Source organism: Chinchilla lanigera, unplaced genomic scaffold (assembly GCF_000276665.1).
Source record: "Chinchilla lanigera isolate Chin_1 unplaced genomic scaffold, ChiLan1.0 scaffold00008, whole genome shotgun sequence".
In the NCBI taxonomy this organism is placed as follows: domain Eukaryota; kingdom Metazoa; phylum Chordata; class Mammalia; order Rodentia; family Chinchillidae; genus Chinchilla; species Chinchilla lanigera.
Window position 1 is genome coordinate 4,727,379 of NW_004955409.1, and position 19,257 is coordinate 4,746,635.

General features: G+C 44.8%; 1 protein-coding gene across 3 annotated transcripts in view; it reads left to right on the forward strand.

The window, feature by feature from the left end:
- Positions 1-19,257, forward strand: part of Fam227b (family with sequence similarity 227, member B) — a 200,449-nt gene that overhangs the window by 158,817 nt on the left and 22,375 nt on the right. For all 3 annotated transcript variants that reach the window (XM_005376688.1, XM_013510294.1, XM_005376689.2), the window contains exon 14: positions 18,080-18,157. In XM_005376688.1, the coding sequence (XP_005376745.1) occupies positions 18,080-18,157 (78 nt within the window). The remainder of the gene's footprint in view (positions 1-18,079; positions 18,158-19,257) is intronic.

Below are 19,257 nucleotides of genomic sequence, written 5' to 3' on the forward strand. Positions count from 1 at the left end.
ATGGCAGGGCCACACGCATTCTATTGGAAAATGCCTTCATTTCAATAAACTGAAAAACAGGATAGTATTGTATTTGTTTACTACACAGCCTTTATGTAAACTAGTCTCATGGAACAGGTACATTTAAAAATAAATTTAACTCCATAAGCATTTCATTTCTTGATTTTAGCTTTTAAAATAATCATATTCAGGACTGGGGATTTAGGTCAGTGGCACAAATGCCTGCCTGGTGAGCACAAGGTCCTGAGTTTGATTCCTGGTACCAAAAAAATAAAATAAAATCATATCCACAGGGGACAACATGAAGGCATCATATTTGTACTCAGTGTGGAATGATAGAATCACGCTGATTGACATATCTGTCACCTGAAATGCACATCGCTCCTCTGGTCCCACTACATCTTGTGCCCTTTGACAGCGCTACCCCACACACTCCCATAGGTACTTCTGCTAATGCACAGTAACTTACCCAAGTCTCAGAGGAAACAAGCTTTCCTGCCAATATGGTAGGGGGTACAGAGACATGGAGGGGACTGGAGATGTCTGATTAGAGCCCGGCCCAGAGGAATATTGTGCCATCTGGAATGACTTTAATCACATTTAAAAGGGAAGTAATATACTTTTTTACTAGTTAGCATACAGTAACTCATTCACAGTAGGAAGTTTGAATCCATTTTTCTGAATGATCTTTAAATTTCTTTTTAAAGAACTTGATCACTTAGTTATACCTAAAACAAGAGGAAAACACTAGGACTCAGAACTCAGTGTGGTGCAGCTTTGAGCTGTGCAGAATCTTGTACAAAATGTATTCAGAGGTCCTAAGATTCCCTTCACACATTGTATGTTTGCAAACCACCCCAAACCTTTATGTGTCGAAAATAAACTAACAAAATAATATCCAAAAGTCAAATAACTTTTTCACCCGTGAAGCACAAATTTTTTTAATTCAAAATTCAAGAGTGAAATGTAGTAACTCAATATCAGCCAGCAAAATTGAGAATGTAATAAAAAAAAAAAAAAACTTGTCAATGAAGAAAAGCCCAGGTCCTGATGGATTCAGAGTTGAATTCTACAAGAAATTTAGTGAAGATTTAGTACCAATTCTTCTCAAACTCTTTAATGAAGTTGAAAGGGAAGGAATTCTTCCCAACTCATTCCTGGAGGCAAGTATTATCCTGATACCAAAACCAGAGAGAGGCCCAACCAAAAAAGAGAACTACAATCTCCCTAATGAATATAGATGCAAAAATTCTCAATAAAATACTAGCAAACAGAATACAATAAATCATCAAGAAGATTATACACCATGACCAAATGGGATTCATCCCAGGAATGCACGGATGGTTCAACATATGCAAATCAATATTATATACCATGTCAATTAAGCCAAAGACAAAAGTCACATGATATCTCCATTGATGCAGAAAAAGCCTTCAATAAACTCCATATCATGATAAAAACCCTACAGAAAATAGGAATAGATGGTCTTTACCTCAATCTGATCAAAGCCATCTATGACAAACCAACAGCTAACATCATACTAAATGGTCAAAACTTGAAAGCTTTCATTTTAAAATCAGGAAGAAGACAAGGATGCCCACTGTCACCACTCCTATTCAATATAGTTCTGGAAATATTAGCTAGAGCAATTAGACAAAAGAGAGAAACAAAAGGAATAAGAATAGGAAAGGAAGAAGTGAAATTATCATTATTCAGAGATGACATGATACTCTACATAGAAGACCCCAAAAACTCCACCAAAAGGCTTATAGACTTAATAACCAAATTCAAAGTTAATACTCAAAAATCAATAGCATTCCTGTACACAAGCAACAAACAGACTGAGAAAGAAATTAGGGAAACCACACCTTTCACAATAGCATCAAAAAAGATTAAATACTTAGGAATCAATCTAACAAAAGAAGTGAAAGCTCTACACAGTGAAAATTACAGTACTCAAAGAGATTGAAGAGCGTTTCAGAAAATGGAAAAATATTCCTTGCTCATGGATAGGAAGAACCAACACTGTGAAAATGGCCCTACTCCCAAAACTGTTGTGCAGATTCATTGCAATCCCAATTAAAATACCATTAGTATACCTCACAGATCTAGAGAAACATTCCTAAAATTCATCCAGAACCAAAAGAGACCTAGAATAGCAAAAGCAATCCTGGGAAACAAAGGAAAGGCAGGAGGCATCACAATTCCTGATTTGAAATTATACTACAAGCTACTGTGATAAAATCAGCATGATACTGGCAAAAAAAAAAAAGACCTGAAAATCAATGGAACAGATTAGAAGATGCAGACACAACTACAAATACACTCAGCCACCCTATCTTTGACAAAGGCGCCAAACATGTTCAATGGAAGGAAGACAGCCTCTTTAATAAATGGTCCTGGAAAAACTGGCTTTCCACATGCTGAAGACTAAAACTAGACCCATGTCTTTCACCATGTACTAAACTAAAGTCAAAATGGATCAAAGATCTAAATATTAAAAGAGAAACACTAAATCCATTGGAAGAGAAAGTAGGTAAAAATCTTGAAGACATAGGGCTAGAGCAGAGAGTTCATGAACAAAAACCAAACTGCAAAGGAAATACTTCAAAGAATCAATAACTGGGATCTCATCTTCTTGAAAAGTTTTTGCACATCAAAAGAAATCACCAGTAGAGAAAAAAGAAAACCCATGAATTTGGAAAAAATTTTAGCCAACTACCCCTCTGACAAAGGACTTCCGTCTAGAACATATAAAGAATTTTTTAAAATCAGGGCCCCAAAATTCAAAGACCCAATCCAAAAATGGGCATCTGAGATGAATACACACTTCTCAGATGAAGAAATACTAATGGTGAATAAATACATGAAAAAATGTTCAACGTTATTAGTCATTCAAGAAATGCAAATTAAAACAACACTGAGATTCCATCTCACCCCAGAAAGAATAGCTATCATCAAGAAATCAACCAATAACAAATGCTGGAGAGGCTGTGGGGAAAAAGGAACCCTATTCCACTGTTGGTGGGAATGTAGATTGGTGAAACCACTGTGGAAATCAGTGTAGAGATTCCTCACAAAACTAGAATTAGAAGTCCCACTTAATCTGGCTATTCCTCTTCTGAGTATTTTCTCAGAAAAATTAAAAACATCGTACCACAGCAATATATGTGCACCCATGTTTATAGGAACACAATTTGCTATAGCTAAATCTTGGAAACAACCCAAATGCCCACCAACTGAGGAATGGATAAAAAAGATGTGGTATTTTTATACAATGGAGTATTACTCAGCTATAAAAAAAAAAAAAAAAGATAAACTCGAGGCTTTTGTAGGTAAATGGATGCAACTAGAGACCATACTCATAAGTGATATAAATCGGACCCACATGTATAAACATCATATTGTCTCCCTGGTGTAGGAACCTGAAAGAGTAAGTAAAACTCAAAATATACAATAGATGATAAGAAAGGGAAAGAAATTGCTCAAAGGAAGGAACGACTGGGATGAGGGAAAGAAGAAAGAAAAAGAAGGAAAGATAGATAAATAGATAGATAATAGATAGATAGATAGACATAAATATATAGATATGTATATAGAAGAATAGCTGGAATAACTGTATTGCTGATGTCTGATGGTATATTGAAAGGAACAGTTAATGCTTAAAATTCTTTATATTTTGACCAATTTTGCATGCTTATATCTGGTAATCTGAGCAACTGATTTGAAGACAACAGTATGAAATGGAACAACCATTGGTGAATTCCTACCATCTTATCTAGTGAAACTCTGTATTATCTCTAATATTTTATTTAATAATTATTTTTTATTCTCTTTAATGGTTTGAACAATTCCATTCTTACATTTGATAATCTGAGCAATGTAGTTGAAGATAACAGTATATAATATAACAACCACTGTTAATTCCTATCATTTTGTTTTGAAGCCCTGTATCACTTTTAATGTTCTTGCTTTGTTTTGTTTATGTCTGTGATTTTGGTATGTTGCTGTTGTTCTTTTTTTTCTTTTTTGTTAACTACTCTCTTTAAAATAAAAAATAAAAAAGAAGGAAATGTAGATGTCACTTAGTGGGTCCTGTTAAAAAAAAATGTTATAGGCTGTATCTATATTTCCAGCATGAGGTGTTTTCAGGTTTTTTTGAAGCGGGGTGTTTTTTTGGTTTGTTTGGTTTTTTTGTCTTTTTGAGACAGGGTCTCACTGCAGTTCAGGCTGGCCTTGAACACACTTTGTAACCCAGGCTGACCCCAAACTCCCAGTGATCCTCCTGCCTCAGCCTCCCAAGTGCTGGAAATATAGGTGTGCACCACCACACCCGGCTCATCATGAGTATTAAATGAGCCTGTTTGCTTGCAGTTTTTAAAAGTCTGCGCTGAGCAAGGGCCATAGCGAGTGTAGAACAAGTAGAACAAGTAGAACTTTTCCCCAAATACATGCTTCCTTCTGCCACAAGGCTCGCGAACAGACTTATTTTTAACATATAAAAGCTACCCAGGGAGGACTATTTAAACTCTACAATTGAAAATAGTGTGGGCTACATCCACATTTATCCCAGCATTCAAATAAAAAGCTATACAAAGAAACCATCTGTTGCAAATTATCTGGGATATGGGAGAAGAAAATAGGCAGCAGTGAAAAAAGAAAAGAGAAGGAAGAATCGCCGAGACTACAGAAAGTACTTCAACCCCGTGAAACATCTCTCTGTTTTCACAGTCAGCATCCAGCAGGCCCCCTTAGAACCGTGTGCTGCTATTTCTCACTTCTCCTTATACATAGATTTCCAGTAATCATCACATGTGTCCAGTAGATTTTTCCCCATTAAATAATATGTACTCAACATGTAAACGTTACTAACACTGCTGTCACTCGTGTTAGTCATGCTAAGTTAATGACTCATTAATTGAGATAAAGATCTGCTAACACAAACACTTTTTTATTCTCTTTTCTGGGTGAGATGCAGGGCATAAACACATTTTTAAAAGAATCAATTAGCTGAAGATCTGAAAAAATTTCTAATTCAGAACCCTTCCGTTTAGTTTTCCCCCTCCCCATGTGGAAGGTAAGAGGCTTTCTTCCCCTCCTTCTAAAATACTTCGGATGGAGTGGGCATGAAAGTTTATCTTTGAGAGTTTATAAAAAATAATTTAACCCTCACTTTCCTTCAACTTCAAAACCCAGGGTGTGGACTGATAATGCTTCTCTCTTGAAAAGAAAAAGAACTGGAACTAGAAGATCCAAGCTGGGGAAAAGAGGAGAAAGAGGCAGGAGAATGTAGGTGGAGAAAGAGGGAGATCCTAGAATCCCTGGTTGCTCCAACAGGGCCTCTTCCCCCTTCACACGGAGAAAAACTGTATTCAAACCTGAGCCTCTTTCCATCTGTAGCAAGCAGAATCCAGGCTGGATAAAATTCAACCCCTGTGAGTCCGGGGAATCTCACTTCCTGGATGTCAGAAGGAATCAGCAAGGTGTTCAGTTTGTCCCTGGAGTGCTGATATTCTTTCCTTTGTCAACTCACTGCATGCCCAAGTTGTTCAGAAGCTGCTCAAGGAAGCGCGCCGGATGCCATCCTCCTGGGGTTAGCTGCTGACTCCCTCGGAAGGCCAAGGCCGCTGGAATAAGCCATTGGCCGAGCAAGGGCTACTTCGTGGACTTACTGCAGTGAGAGGAACGCTGGTTTAATGAAGCTGTAGTAGTAGTATCAGAATGGGGAGATTCCAAGAGGAGGGTTTCAGAGTTTGACTTGGGAAACTTCTTGGCATCGTTAAACAGAAGGATAAAAAAATATGCATGGCCACCAATTTTTTGCAGGCCTTCGTTCTGATTAGTCCGTGGTTACAGTGCATGATGATTACATTCTTCATGGAGAGTTGGTGCACGTACATCATACAGCTTAATTCTTTTTCACCCCCCTCCCCTCCCCTCTCACTGCACCTCTTGAGCCCCTCCCCATCTGAACACAGTCTGTCTCCCTACTTCCTAGTATCTAGCTTTTATTTTGCTCCTTTTTATACCTTGAGTTTCTCACATAAGAGAAACCATGCAGTGTTTAAACTTGTGAGGTTGATTTGTTTCATTAACATTATGGTCTCAAGGTGCGTCCGTTTTCCTACAAAGGACTCAAGTTTATCCTTTACAGCTCAGTAGTACCCTGTGCTGTGTACATACCATGTTGTTTTTACCCATGCATCTGTTGATGGTCGTGTCAGGAAAATACATCCGACAGATCCTTTAGATGGAGCCAACGATAAGCCTCACCCAAGGCAATGCCCTATGGCAGGGTTAAACTGTATTTTTCAAAAGTAGCCATAAGAGTATCGCTCTTCTTGCATGTGCTTCTTAGAGTGTGACTGGCCGCTTTTCCCTGTGTTCAGTGCCCTTGAGTTTTCTCAGTCCTTGTGACTTCCCCAGCCCATAGTGTGACTGACTGTGTGGCTTCTCAGGCTAGGTCCAAGTGGCTTTGCAGCTTCTGTCTATTTCCCTTTTGTCCTTGGAAAGCTTGCTCTCGGCAACAGCTGCTGTGTTCGGAGCAAATCAGAACCCCACGGAAAGGGCATGTTCCCGCGACAGCCGCAGCATCAGCTGTCAGAGGCTAGAGTTCGTCATGCTAAGGAAAGACCTTACCATGACCAAGAAAAAGTAGTTACTACTGAGTTAAGCCAACAATCCCACAGATAGTAAGATTCATTTTATGTTGTGTAGAACTCAAAAATTTAAAACCCGTAACCTGGGATTTGCATACACCGACAGTGCGTAGTCACGGCACACCTATGCAGTTCTGAATTCCTCCACTACATATATTCAGAGAGTTGCAAAGAGCAAACAAAAAAATGGTCCACACAGTAAATAGTAAGTGACAGGAGAGACTAAAAACTTCACTGATCACAGAGATACTGCATCTGATGGAACAGGTTGTGCGCTGTCCAGCAAGGTCCCTGAAACACCGCATGGCATGACGTCTCGGTGGTGCATGGTGGCTTTGACAGCATGCGATGGCGGGAGCCGTGAGGCACGCCGGCATCAGGATAAGTCCGTCTGCAGTCTCTGCCCGGAGCCCAGTCACTCCCACTTTCTGTTATTTTTAACCCTTGCCTGGGATTTCCCCTATTTATCCCAATCCTCATTTTGGATTCTAGACCCGTTATTTTTCAGAAACGTCTACTCCTGCTTACCAAGTTTCTGATTCTGTCCCATCTCCTGGGTATTCCTTCCTCACTTGGATCCGGGTTCCGGGATGTTTCTTGTAGCTCTTCTAACAAACATTTGCAAAAAACCTGATGAGGTGCTGGGAAGTGGGCTGTGTGCTAGAGAAGTGACGATAATCTCTGTCCGCAGGTAACTTGTCCTCTAGTGGCTTCCCTTGCCCACAAGCTTGTCAGCACCAGCACAGAAGCCTTCTCACAGTCTTCCTCCCCGTTTGGCTGAGCAATTTCCACCTTTCCCCACCCCCCACTGTCTAACAGTTGCAGCTCAGTGGCCTTTAAGAAAGCTGGCACTTATGGAGACCTCAGGAAGCACACTGCATTCGCCTGGAAATGGGTAATCTAAAGAAAAACTCATATAAATTTCCATGTGTTCACTGGAGGCATTATGAAGACATAAGTGAAGTGCTTAGGGTGAAAAAGGATATCTTCATCAGAGCTGAGTCTGGACAAAAATGGAGAAGACGCTCACCACGTTCCCTTTCTCCATGAAACCAGCACCAGAGGTGTGCTTCTTCCTGCAAAACCAGTCGTCCTGTGTGTCTACACGTCCCAGCATCGCAGTGACCCAGGGAAACTTCATTAGAGGCTAAGACACAGAGTGAGGGGAACAGAATGGAAACTGGGTGGAAAGGAACAAGCCAGAAGCACGCAAATGCACAGAGGCAAGACAGCACCTGTGCCCAGCAATTTCAGTCACCACTGGGGCCAACAGTCGGGTCTCCTTGCTGTGTCTTTGGCTGTCGCGTCTCACAGAGCACTGTTAGCAAAGGAAACGACATGTTCACCTGGAGCAAATAGGGAGAAATTTACAGCTCATAAAAGCCATTGGTGCAGAAGAGCAACTAAGGTAAAAAATGACCCTATGAAAAAGGCAAGTCACGATGCCCTCGAGGGGATTCTGAGAGCGTGTTCTTCAGATGTAACCGTTCCTCCTTTCTTTTGACCTGTTTTAAGGGTTATTTTTGTGCAGTTAGCACTTAAAATACTGTTTCCTTCATTTTCCCCTCTGATCTTTTTTTTTTTTTTTTTTTTACAGGGTCTCACTCTGCAGTTCAAGCTGGCATTGAACTCACTTTGTAGCCTAGGCTGACCTCAAACTCACAGTGATCCTCCTGCCTCAACCTCCCAAGTGCTGGGATTACAGGCATGCACCAGCATGCCCGGCTTCCCCTCTCATTTTACAACCTTGATAATGTCTCCAAGTAAGAACATAACAGCTTTGCATAGAGCACTTGGAAAAGCAAGATAGGCTGAAGACATTGGATGGAAATTAGTGTAGGATCCAGACAGTGCACTCTTACATTACATAAAATGGCAATGTAATCTATTCTTGAGCAAGATGAAAGAAATACAATGTGGTGCATGGGCCTGTCATGGTTTGCATCCTTCTAGAGCCATGCTGTCCAGTGTGGTAGCCATTAATAAATAGTCACTGAAGCTCAACTGTGTAAAACCAGGCAGAATTAAAAGTCCTGTCCACGGCAACACTAGCCACTTGTGACTGTGGTATTGTGCAAATACCAAACGTCTCCATCATCGCAGAAAGGTCCATGGAAAGCACTGTCCTGAGTGAGACGAAAGTTCATTTTGCTTCGCAGAACTGGAGGTACCATGGAGGGGTGTCAGGCGCCCAACACGTACCGAACTTTCTTTTCCTCTTGCCAATTGCAGCCTCCTTCTTTTAGAAGTTTAAGAGCTTAAGAGATTACATGTTACCTTATCCACCCATTCAGTACTCAGCCATCCAACAAAATTACCAAGTCCGTTTCCCATCTGAGTTCTTCAAGTCCCCCTTCTCATTCTGCCTTTTTCTTGGTTGGATTGTTTTTTTCTTCCATTCCAGTTGAATCTTATGGTTTGTTTGGTTTTGCTCAATGGAAAGCTGCACACTCTTAGCGTCATGCTCCACACAACATGGCTTCAGCACACAGAAGAAGGCTTGCCACCCGTGGTCCAGTGTCAGCAATGACAGGTGGGCTCTGTCTGTGAAAAAGACAGTCAGAAAAAGACCGCCTTGTGACAGTCAGAAAGCAGACTTTTTTTATATATATGATTCTCTGTGACACTCACTCGCACCAACTACCTAAAATAACCTTCTCATTTTCCTGTGCGGCACCCATTACTTCGGGAAAGGATCAGATGTTAATTTTTCAAAACTACATTTCAAACATATTTAGCACATTGAGAATTTAAATTTTGATCTTAGAAAGAGTACTTTTTTTCTTTTTTAATTTTTATTTTAAAGAGAAAAAACAATAAAAATGGTACAGAATTTCAAAACAAGATATAGGAAATTAACAATTGTTATTATATTTATTGCATATTGTCATCCTCAAATAGTTGCTCAGATTACAAGATATAGGCACTCAGAATTAATCAACAATATAAGCACTAACTGTTCCTTTCAATGAACTAATAAAAATTAGTAGTATAATTATCTTAGCTATCTTGTGTGTATATATATATTTTAAATGTCAGATGGCTTTTACTTAAAGCTATTCTAAACCTTGTTGAGTAGGTTACTAAGATTCTTTCTTTCACAAACTGCCAGTTAAGAGTGGAAGAGTCAGGATTTTTTAAAGATGAAAACGAAAATCTTTAAGAACTTGAACAAAGGGCTTGTCTGACACGTGAGTGTGTGAGTGTTCTATGTTTTGCAGCCACCCTGAGGCAGAGACAGTTACAAAATTGTTAAGATCCAGTCCCTTTTCTGTGACAGACTCAGTTTAAGTTCTAGCTAAGATTTTTCTTTTCTTTTCAATAAAATACACAAGACCCAGACCACAATTCACCCACTTGTTATTACACTAACTAGTGAAATAAATAGACAACTTTGGTTACTTACACAATTAAGTTCTAGGGACTGGACTGTATCAATTTTTCAGCCATGTTTTGGATTTTAGATTATAAACATGGCTCAATGGAAAAATAAGAGTAGAAATAGGAGGGATTTTCATCCTGGAATGTCAGTAATCATTTCCGTGTTTTTGCTTTTTTTTTTTAAGTTCAGGGAAATGTAGTAATGCCCATGTTTTTTTTCCTCAAATAAGAAAATTTGATTTTCAATAGTTAAATGGTCCTCAAATGTTGGGGGAAAAGGGTGTTTTGCTATAAATGCTGCTGGTCAATGAAATCAATGCAAAAGCCAAAGCTTTCTGAATTCTTGGAATTTAGGCCTGAAAAACAATATCCCAAATGCATATGAAAAACTAAGTAGATAATAGTTTGTGTTCTGCCAGGCCATTTCATCTCTTGTGAAGTGGGCAGGCAAAGGGAAAAGTAAAACAAAAGCTGCCCTGTGACTCTGCATTCTTCCCCTGCTCTGGTTCCTGGAGAATCTGCAAGCTGCTCCAGGGCGTTGGAAAGGGAAAGCCATGTCCTCACGGACCTCAGGTCCTTTTATTCAAGGGAAAGCCGAGTTTGCCCTTTTTCAGGTGGCTTCTCATGCATCTGTCCTGTTTTGTTACCAACACTTACATCTGATGAATCTCAGGGAAGTAGGAGCTCCAGAATTTCTGTCTTTGAGTGGGACCCAAATGGACAATTCAGTTACAAGCAGAGCACTAGGAAGCTTAGCTCAAACATGTATTCTCGAAACTAGTCCAAACCCGCTGCTCACTGGGAACAGCTTCCGGGGGACAGAGGGTTAATGGGATAATGGACACGGCTCCCATCCTTTCACACAACCTGCAGAGCTGTGAATAGTGACAGGCACAAATTGTATCAGTGCCGGAACCAATAAACCAACAACTGCTTATCCGGAGTTATCAGGGAGTGAGCAGTTGCCCATAATCAAACTTTCTAGAAAATAAAAGTTGACCACTGGAAACAATAAAACTCCTTATGGTAGCCATTTTAATGGAAATTTTCTTTAAAGGCTATCATATTTCCCTGACTTCTTAAGCAACGGAGCAACAAGTAATTAATTTTGGGTGACAGTCAGGTGAAATCCGTGACTGACTCAGCTGCACGAGATGTCAGCGAGAACACGTGTCCACAAGGTGAAGAACAGCGCACACTTGCTGATTCCCTGCCACGTGGTGCTCCACACCAGCCACAGGGTCAGCCGAAGGGGCCGAGCTGTCCCACAGCACACAGGAGCCAGTGTCCCGGGACCCATCCTACGCCTAGGACTCTGCGGTCGCACAAAGAAGCACCCCATTCCCTGGGAGACAGCCCTGCCCTGAATGAGCAAATCGCTAGGCTTTCCTGGTCTTCGTGCCACTGTCAGGGACTTACTGTCTCCTAGGCCAGAAACTACCTGTTGTCGTTTGCACTCTGTTCAGAATCCTAACCCGTCCTTGTGTCTGGGTGTTAAGTGAAAAGTCCTTTAACACCGAGACTGCTGACTGCCTTGAATTCAGCATGCATGAATAATCCCAGTCATCCTGGTCCCTTGAGTTTCTAACTATGTTATAAAACTGCACCAGTGATAAATTAAATCGAACATCTACTGAAGCAGTAACCGCATTTTACACATAATACCAGGCCCTGTAGAATCTGGGTGCAATCCCAACAGTGATATCATCTTGGATAGAAAGCCACATGTGCTCAGTGATAATTACTTTTTCTTTCTTTTTATATCTCTAGTTTATCTTCCAAATATAACATTGAAATATTTGAAGTGTAAGCAGAGTAAACATTAAGCAGAAGATAACTGCTCTAAGATCAGTTTGGGTCACACACTAATAAGGGATTTCAAGAATTTAGTTTTTTATAACTAAGGATGAATGAACTCCGGTATTTAAGGAGGAGATTCTAGCCGCAGCTGGCTGTAGCTTGCCACCTAACCTCTTTCTACCTGGCACGCAGCAGGGGTGTGCTGCCGACAGTGGGCTCTGCAGCCTTAAACACAGGATTCTCAGAAGCAGCTCAGAGGCTACACCAAGGGGTGTCCCAAAAAGATAGGATGGACAGCAAAGCCGCCGGGAGCCTCATTCTAGGACAACATTTTGGAAGCAGAAGTAAAATTTCTCCTGGGTAACTCTCCCACCCCTCGTGGACACCCAGGCTCTTGAAAGCAAGGAACTTCACCTATGATGTAACTGCACTGGATCCCACAATTTCCAAGATCACCCTGACACTCTGTGACTCTAAAAGTGGATGAGCAATTTCCAGAGCCTACGTGCAGGCCTCTAGCATGCCTCGGGTCCTGGTTTGTCGGGCCATTTTGTCTGTCTCCACGTGGTTCCTTCTCCTGCAGTGGCTTCCCCATAGTCCTGCGTGGGAAGTGAGATGTGAGGCCAGTTCTGACAGGGGAACCGGAAAGCCTGTGGCCACAGTCGTCTCTGAAGAATAGAATACCACCATTACTCATAATTTATAAGTTTTAAGTGCTCTAATTTCCTATAATTGGGGAAAACGATGGCTTTGGACAATCTGGCAAGCATAAAAATTAAGATACTCATTAGCAAACATTAACAAAAGTCTACTGAAAACCATAATCACTGAGCAGTACAAGAAAATGCCGAGTTCAAAACCAACGTCAGGCAGCCCTGAGCCTCATTACACAGCACAAACGTACAACTGGGATGAAAGTTGGTAAACAGTCAGGATGACTTTATAAAGGATGACATATACCCAGTTCATGTCCACCAAACCATATCTTCAGAATTAATAATTTCTAAGAAGTAAAACGTAACTCTTTATTTTCTCTGAAAGTATAATTTTTCAAAGTGGCAAACAGAGCATCTTCCTCAGAAATGCTTAATTGTGGAAACCTCCTCAAGAGCACAGCATAACTTTGTAGAGGATAAAATCTTTGAAATTTTTCTAACAGGCAGTCTGAGGGAGAAATTAAATGATTTCAGGAAATAACTGCATGCAAATAACATGTAAGTAGCATCGCCCTGAGGAAAAGTGTATCATTAGTTGTACTAATCATTCTTTAAGAATGATGTTCAATTTTCATAGACTCAGAAGTCTTAGACTTTCAGTCACTTGATGTAGCAAGAAGAGTAAAACAGGCGTTGAAGGTAATAACCTGGGAACTTCAGATGACCCTCACTCAGGGAGACTGCTGAAACCTCCCTTCTGATGTTGGCAGACTCCTGACCATCTATGGCAGGCAAGGAGGGCATGTATAGTACAGACCTAAAGTGGCCTCAGGTGTTTCACAGGTTGGGAAGGTAATTGGATCATGGGGCGTAGCACCTATTCACCACTGTGAGGTAGGGTCTGGTCCAAAGAGGTGTCTTACTGGGTGTATCAGTCAGGGTTTTACTAGAGAAACAGATATAACACAAGATATACAAATATATAAGAAATTACAAGATTGGCTTATGATGGTCAGCCATGGACTTGGATGAGGAAGCGTGCAGAGGGCATCTGCACACCGGAGACCGAAGGATTCAGTCCAACATCTGGAGCTCACTGCAGCGTTCCGTGCAAGTCAGGATCAGGAGGCCGATGGGTCTGCAATGGAAGGCTGATGAGTCTATACCAGAAGGCTGAAGGATCCAAGGCAGAAGCCAAGAGTCTGCACTAGAAGCCAGGAGAGGATGTCCAAGCTGAGGTCAAGACTGGAGCTCCTCCAAAGAATGGAAGCCCTGTGTCCTTCCTGGTTTCCCTTTTATATCATCTAGGGGATGATGACCCTAGGGTGGGTCCACTGTACCCTAAGGTGCAGAGTTGCTGAGCCAGTTGCTGAGCTAAGTTTAGTTAAGCTTCTAAACTTCTCAAGTTGACATAATCAATCAACCACTACACTGGGGGTGAGGCCTGGAAGGGGTGTCTCCCTCTCCAGTTTCCCCGTGCTCTCTCTGCTTCCTGGTCTCCATGAGGTGAGCCGCTTTCCTCCACCATGCCCGTCGGCCATGATGCTTCTTCTTTGGATCCCTGGACTGAAACATGAACAAACATGAACTTCTCCTTTAGGTTGTGGGTGTCAGGTACTACGTCACACCCATGAGAAAGTGACTAAGACAAGGGAATAATTAAAGATGGGAATTTGGCATAAGTGGGATTGCAGGATTCCTGCTTATGGAATAAACAGTATCCTTGCCTCTTTGTTCTACTATGCACGTCACTCCAGTTCCAAGTGGAACCAGACCTGGGCTCATTCACTCTCGAATTCAGAGGGACTGAGACAGGAAACATGCAGACCCACACTGGAGGCTCTGAGGGGTAGGCATGAATGTCATATTTGGTATACACAGTTGGGGAAGACAGGAAAAGTTGATGACTTCACATAAGAAATCCAGTGACGTTTGTAGCAGGCTGGTATCATCAGGCTCTCAGAACACCTCAGGCACATTTTCTCAGTGGAGTCTTTCACAAACATTAAAATAATTACTACAAAACCTAGTGCATGAAGAAATTTTGATATTATGATACCAAAACAAGTAACTATTGCATTATAGCAATAATGTAAAATGTGACAGCTAGAGCGATACACAGAAAAATAGAAATAGAGTGGAATTATGGGAGACTTTCCTTTTGATTACATTCGTGCTTCTATAATATTTATACAACAGTATTTTTAAATCCTGCTGAAATACTCTTCAAAATGAGTAGATTTTGTAAAATTTAGTTTTTACCTGAGTTACTTAATGGTCCACTACTTTCTTCCTAGACCTGAGTACCACACGTTAATGTTGACCAGTCATTCAAATAAGCAAAAATGTTCATTTGCAGAATGAAATCTTTAGGCCAAAATTTAAAAGTAGCCTGGACTCAGCTAATTTATGTAACGAGATCAGACCTCCCGAATGGCACGGGACTCCTGCAGACCCGGCTACGTTTCGACACAGGTTGTGAGAACAGTCCCTTGAAAGCAGGAAATTCCAGCGCTACGCTTGCCGCTCAGGAACTGTGGCTGTTTGACTCTAACCCACAGCGCTACGAAGGTTCTGTCCTGCGGGATGAGTTGCCCGCAGCAGCACACGGGAGACAGGCCTCGGCCCCACATGACGCCCTCACCCTGAGAGGACTTCCTGGGACGGCCCCCACCAGACAGCCAGCAGACGAGCGCTGAGCGGAGCTTCGGGACCTAAGTGAAGACCCTGTCCTTTCATGTGGCTCAGGAGCCTAAACACTGAGCACAGGGCGTCTGCAGGAGGCTGAGCCCACGCACGCTGGCCGGGAACCTACAGCTGTGAGTGCCGCCTTGACCGGGAGGCCGCCTGGAGCCTGGGTAGCTAGGGCCTGAGTCTGCAGAGGCCAGAGGCGCAGAAGGCCACCTGATTCTGGGCAGCCTGGAGTCCAGGCCTGGGTGCCTTCCTGGTCCTAGGTTTTCCCAGGGCAGGACCAGCACTGGAGTCCAAGGCCTCACGGGTGCTCCCTCCACTCTCCTCCATGTGGAGAGCAAGGCAGGACACCGGGGCTGCCCAGCTGCAGTTGATTTTCCTGCAAGGGGACAAGCACTGGGAAACCCAACAGTGTTACTAAACGAACTCTCTCCTTTCTTGCTTTGCGAAATCTCAGTCCCATTCTACGCTGTCCCAGTTCTGCAGTCCCCTCAGTGAAGGGTTCAAACTGAAATAGCCTATGTGAGACTTCTAGTCTACTTTACGGAAAACCGTAAGAGGAAGAGACTGCGAGGCTCTCCAGCTGAGAGCCAGCCTGCTGGCTTGGCTTGTCCACCATAGACAGTGAGGTCCCCATCTCGAGGAGGGCCTCTTTCTGCAGTTCCCGGGAAACACGACCTGTGTCAACACTGAGGACGGAGGAAGAGCGAGAGGGTAAGAAAGAAGTGGACCAAGAGAGATGGGGAGAGGACACTGGCGACAGCCGCCTTGTGCCTTCCCGGTGCTGCTTCAGGCTGGCCCCAAACACAGTGTCTTGAATGAGTCCTGCACGCCGTTCTTGCTCTGTGTCCCTGGGGGATCTGATGTCCCTGCTGTGCTGCCTCCCAGCCAGCCAAGCTCTGTCACAGTCCTAAATTATGAGCCACGGTGACATCCACCAATAAAGGAAGGTTCATCTTGTTCCTAGTGGAAAAGGATCATATTGTATGATCCGGACATGACTGAGGGGAAAAATAAATTTGGAATGCATCGATAAACAGCAGCGGCTTCTCCCTCGGGTCTCTCTCAGAGAACGCTGCTCCTGTCGTGGGAAACACGGTCATCCAGAGCCTCTCAGGTTCTCTGCCTGGCAGGCAGGGTGCAGCACAGGCTGCGGCACCACCACCTCCGTCGGCAGGCAGAGGTGCGCTCGGAGCCTGCTGGCCCCAGGTGGCCCGAGCGAGGAGGCCCCACGTCTGCCAGTGTTGAGAAATTGGCCTTCGGTGCCCGGGAGACTGGGTGCTCCCTTCCTTGACCCTCAGGCCTTCGTGCTTAAATCTGAGTGAGGGAAGATGCTCCCCGAGTCACTTCGAACTTGACAGAAAGGGCAGCAGTTGAAGTTCATTATGAGTCCTGTTAGGGAGGCACTCCCCCTACCCCGTTAGTTACAGTCACACCTCGGTCCTCCTCCAGCATTCGTCCCAGAATTCATAACCAGCAAGTACCGACTGAATTTGCCCATAAGAGGCGTCCTCAGAAACAATTCACAAACGTTCCCCAGAAGGCTCTTACTTCGCTGGCCTGACATTAGCCTCTCATGGGGCAAATATAAGCGCTTCAGGCTTGACGGAGCCCCTCCTATCCTAAGCTTTCTGCAGCCCATAATTAGCACTAACAACGCATACAAGTGCAAGATGGTGACGGGAATACGGTCGGCCGGGGGGGAGTTCTGCGCTGTCCCCCAACTACACTTTCCTCGTCAGAACGCGACAAGGGCCAGGCTTGACGCCCCTGGGAATCACTGTTTTGTTCGCCATCTCTTTATATTCCAATATGTTTAGAACCCACACGTGAGTAAGATCATGCAGTATTTTCTTTCTGTGCCTGGCCTGTCTCGCTGGGGATAATATTTTCCAGGCTTGTCCACCTTGTGGCAAATGGCGAGATCCACTCTTTCTCAGGGGCAAGTGATACTCCGTTGTGTGGATTTAGACAGTTTTGCATTGGTTTGTCCACTGCTGGACGCGTAGGTTTTCCCACACCTTGGCTGTAGCGGCCGGGCCGCAGGGCACGGGGTGTGGGTGTCCGCGTGGGGTGCGGATGTGACCTCCTACCCCCGGGGATGTGACCAGGAGAGCCAGCGCGGTCATGCGGTAGCTCTGCTCCTCCCTTTCTTTGGGAACCTCTGTAACGGCCGTTTTCAGCCTCTGCCTTCGCCTTGGCTGCGGGACCCTCGGTCACACCCTCCATCGGCCCCTCCTCTCCGCCCTCCATCAGCACCGTCGTTCTGTGCCTTTTGATAACGGTTAGATCCTCCTTAACCCGAGCTGAGGGGCTGCCTTCTGGAGCCACTTGTTTGCCAACTGCTGCTTCAAAAGGGAAGAATCCACTCTGCCAGACGCAAGCGCTGGCGGAGACCAGCGTTGGAGACACAGCCGCTGGCTGCCGTGGAAGCCCGGGGCCCAGAGCCCAGCCTGTGACCGCAAGGCCGCTCACACCGCCTGCCCGGGTCCTTCCCGGCAGTGGGCAGCCAGGCGGACGAGGCAGCAGCACAAGCCAGCGCTCAGATTTCGAGGTTCTCACTGTGTGCAAAAATGCCTAAGCAGGGTTGCAAAAAGGTTGGCAAATTTCTAACAGTTACATTTAACAAGTTGCTGCTTTAAAAACCCACGTGTATATAAAACACAAAAATAATTACAGAACTGATGAAACTGTTAAATCCAGGGACACAGGTTAAGCGGGGTGAGGGGTGTCCCTTCCCTCCAGTCGGGCGGGGCGGGGGGCTCCAGGCAGGCACTCCCGCCCCCACAGGAGACCCCAGTCCTCGAGGTCTCCTGGCTTCCCTGTGCAGGGTGCTGCCCCTGCCCGCCAAGGTTGGCCCCCAGATTCTTTCCTTAACTCGAAGCCCAGCACAGCGCCTGCTCCCACGTACTGCGAAGTCATCAAGGAGGCAAGGAGACGATTCGCGAGCAACCAAAGGGAGTTCAGGATGTAAGCGGGCGCCCTGGCTCTGCGCAGTACCGCCCAAGTCATCTGCGCTCAGTTCCCTGTTTACGGCTGAGGGGAGCTGTCTCCCGAGACCTCAGCGATCCTGAGCCTGTTCTCAGGCGGTGTCCGGGGCGGGTGGGACCGCAGAACCCAGAGCGGAGCCCAGCGGGGGAGGCCGGGCTGCACCGCGGACAGCAGTGTCCGCCTCCCTCCCAGAGCCGGCAGGACCGGAGCAGCAGGGCGGGCTCCGTGCAAGGGCCCCGGGGAGAGCAGGGAACCTGCGCCGGTGTCAGGGAAACCGAGGCCGGAGGCTGTTTCTGAAGTGTGTCCTGAGGGACATTTTCCGTGTTTTGTGCTTCAGTCGAACGCCCCTGGCCAGCCACGGGGTCTTTATGTCCTAGAGCATTCGGGATGGGTCACAGGAATGCCCCTGAGTGTTCCCAAGGACAAAGCTGGCAGAGCCAACTCCTCTGTCACGGCGGCTGGGTACCGGCAGGCCGGAAGGCTTTGTTGGCTTTCGGGGACAGACGGGCACCCTCAGCCCTGGGAGCACGCAGAAGAGGTAGAGCAGGAGCAGCCAGTGCGGCCACACACACGCACACACACACACACACACACACATGCGCACACGCACACACATGTGCACACGCTCACCGCACACGTGTGCGCCTAGGCAGCGACAGACGCCCGCTGGAGGCCCCTGCAGAAGCAGCGAGGTGGAGCGGCCTCGCTCCAGGTCCTGGGCGCCTGCGCTTCGGGCAGGGATTCCGCTCCCCCCGACGCGCCATGGGGCGGGAAGGGACTGGTTTGTTTCCGTTTTGTTTCTTTTTTTTTCCAATCGGATTTTATTGGTACATTTTCGATACGCACGATGATCGCACTCACCGTAGGGAATTTGTACCTGCGCATGCTATAGCTCGCTGCTTCTTCTTCCCCATCCGCTCCCCTTCCTTCACCCCTCTTCTCCTCCCCATTTACAAAGGTTTTGTTTCCACTTTTTTCTCTCTTTTTTTTTTTTACTGTTCCCTTCCTGCCTTTCCCCGTCCCCTCTCCCTTGTGGGTCAGGTTTGAAATGGACTTTCAATAACATGGAAAAGTCTGTG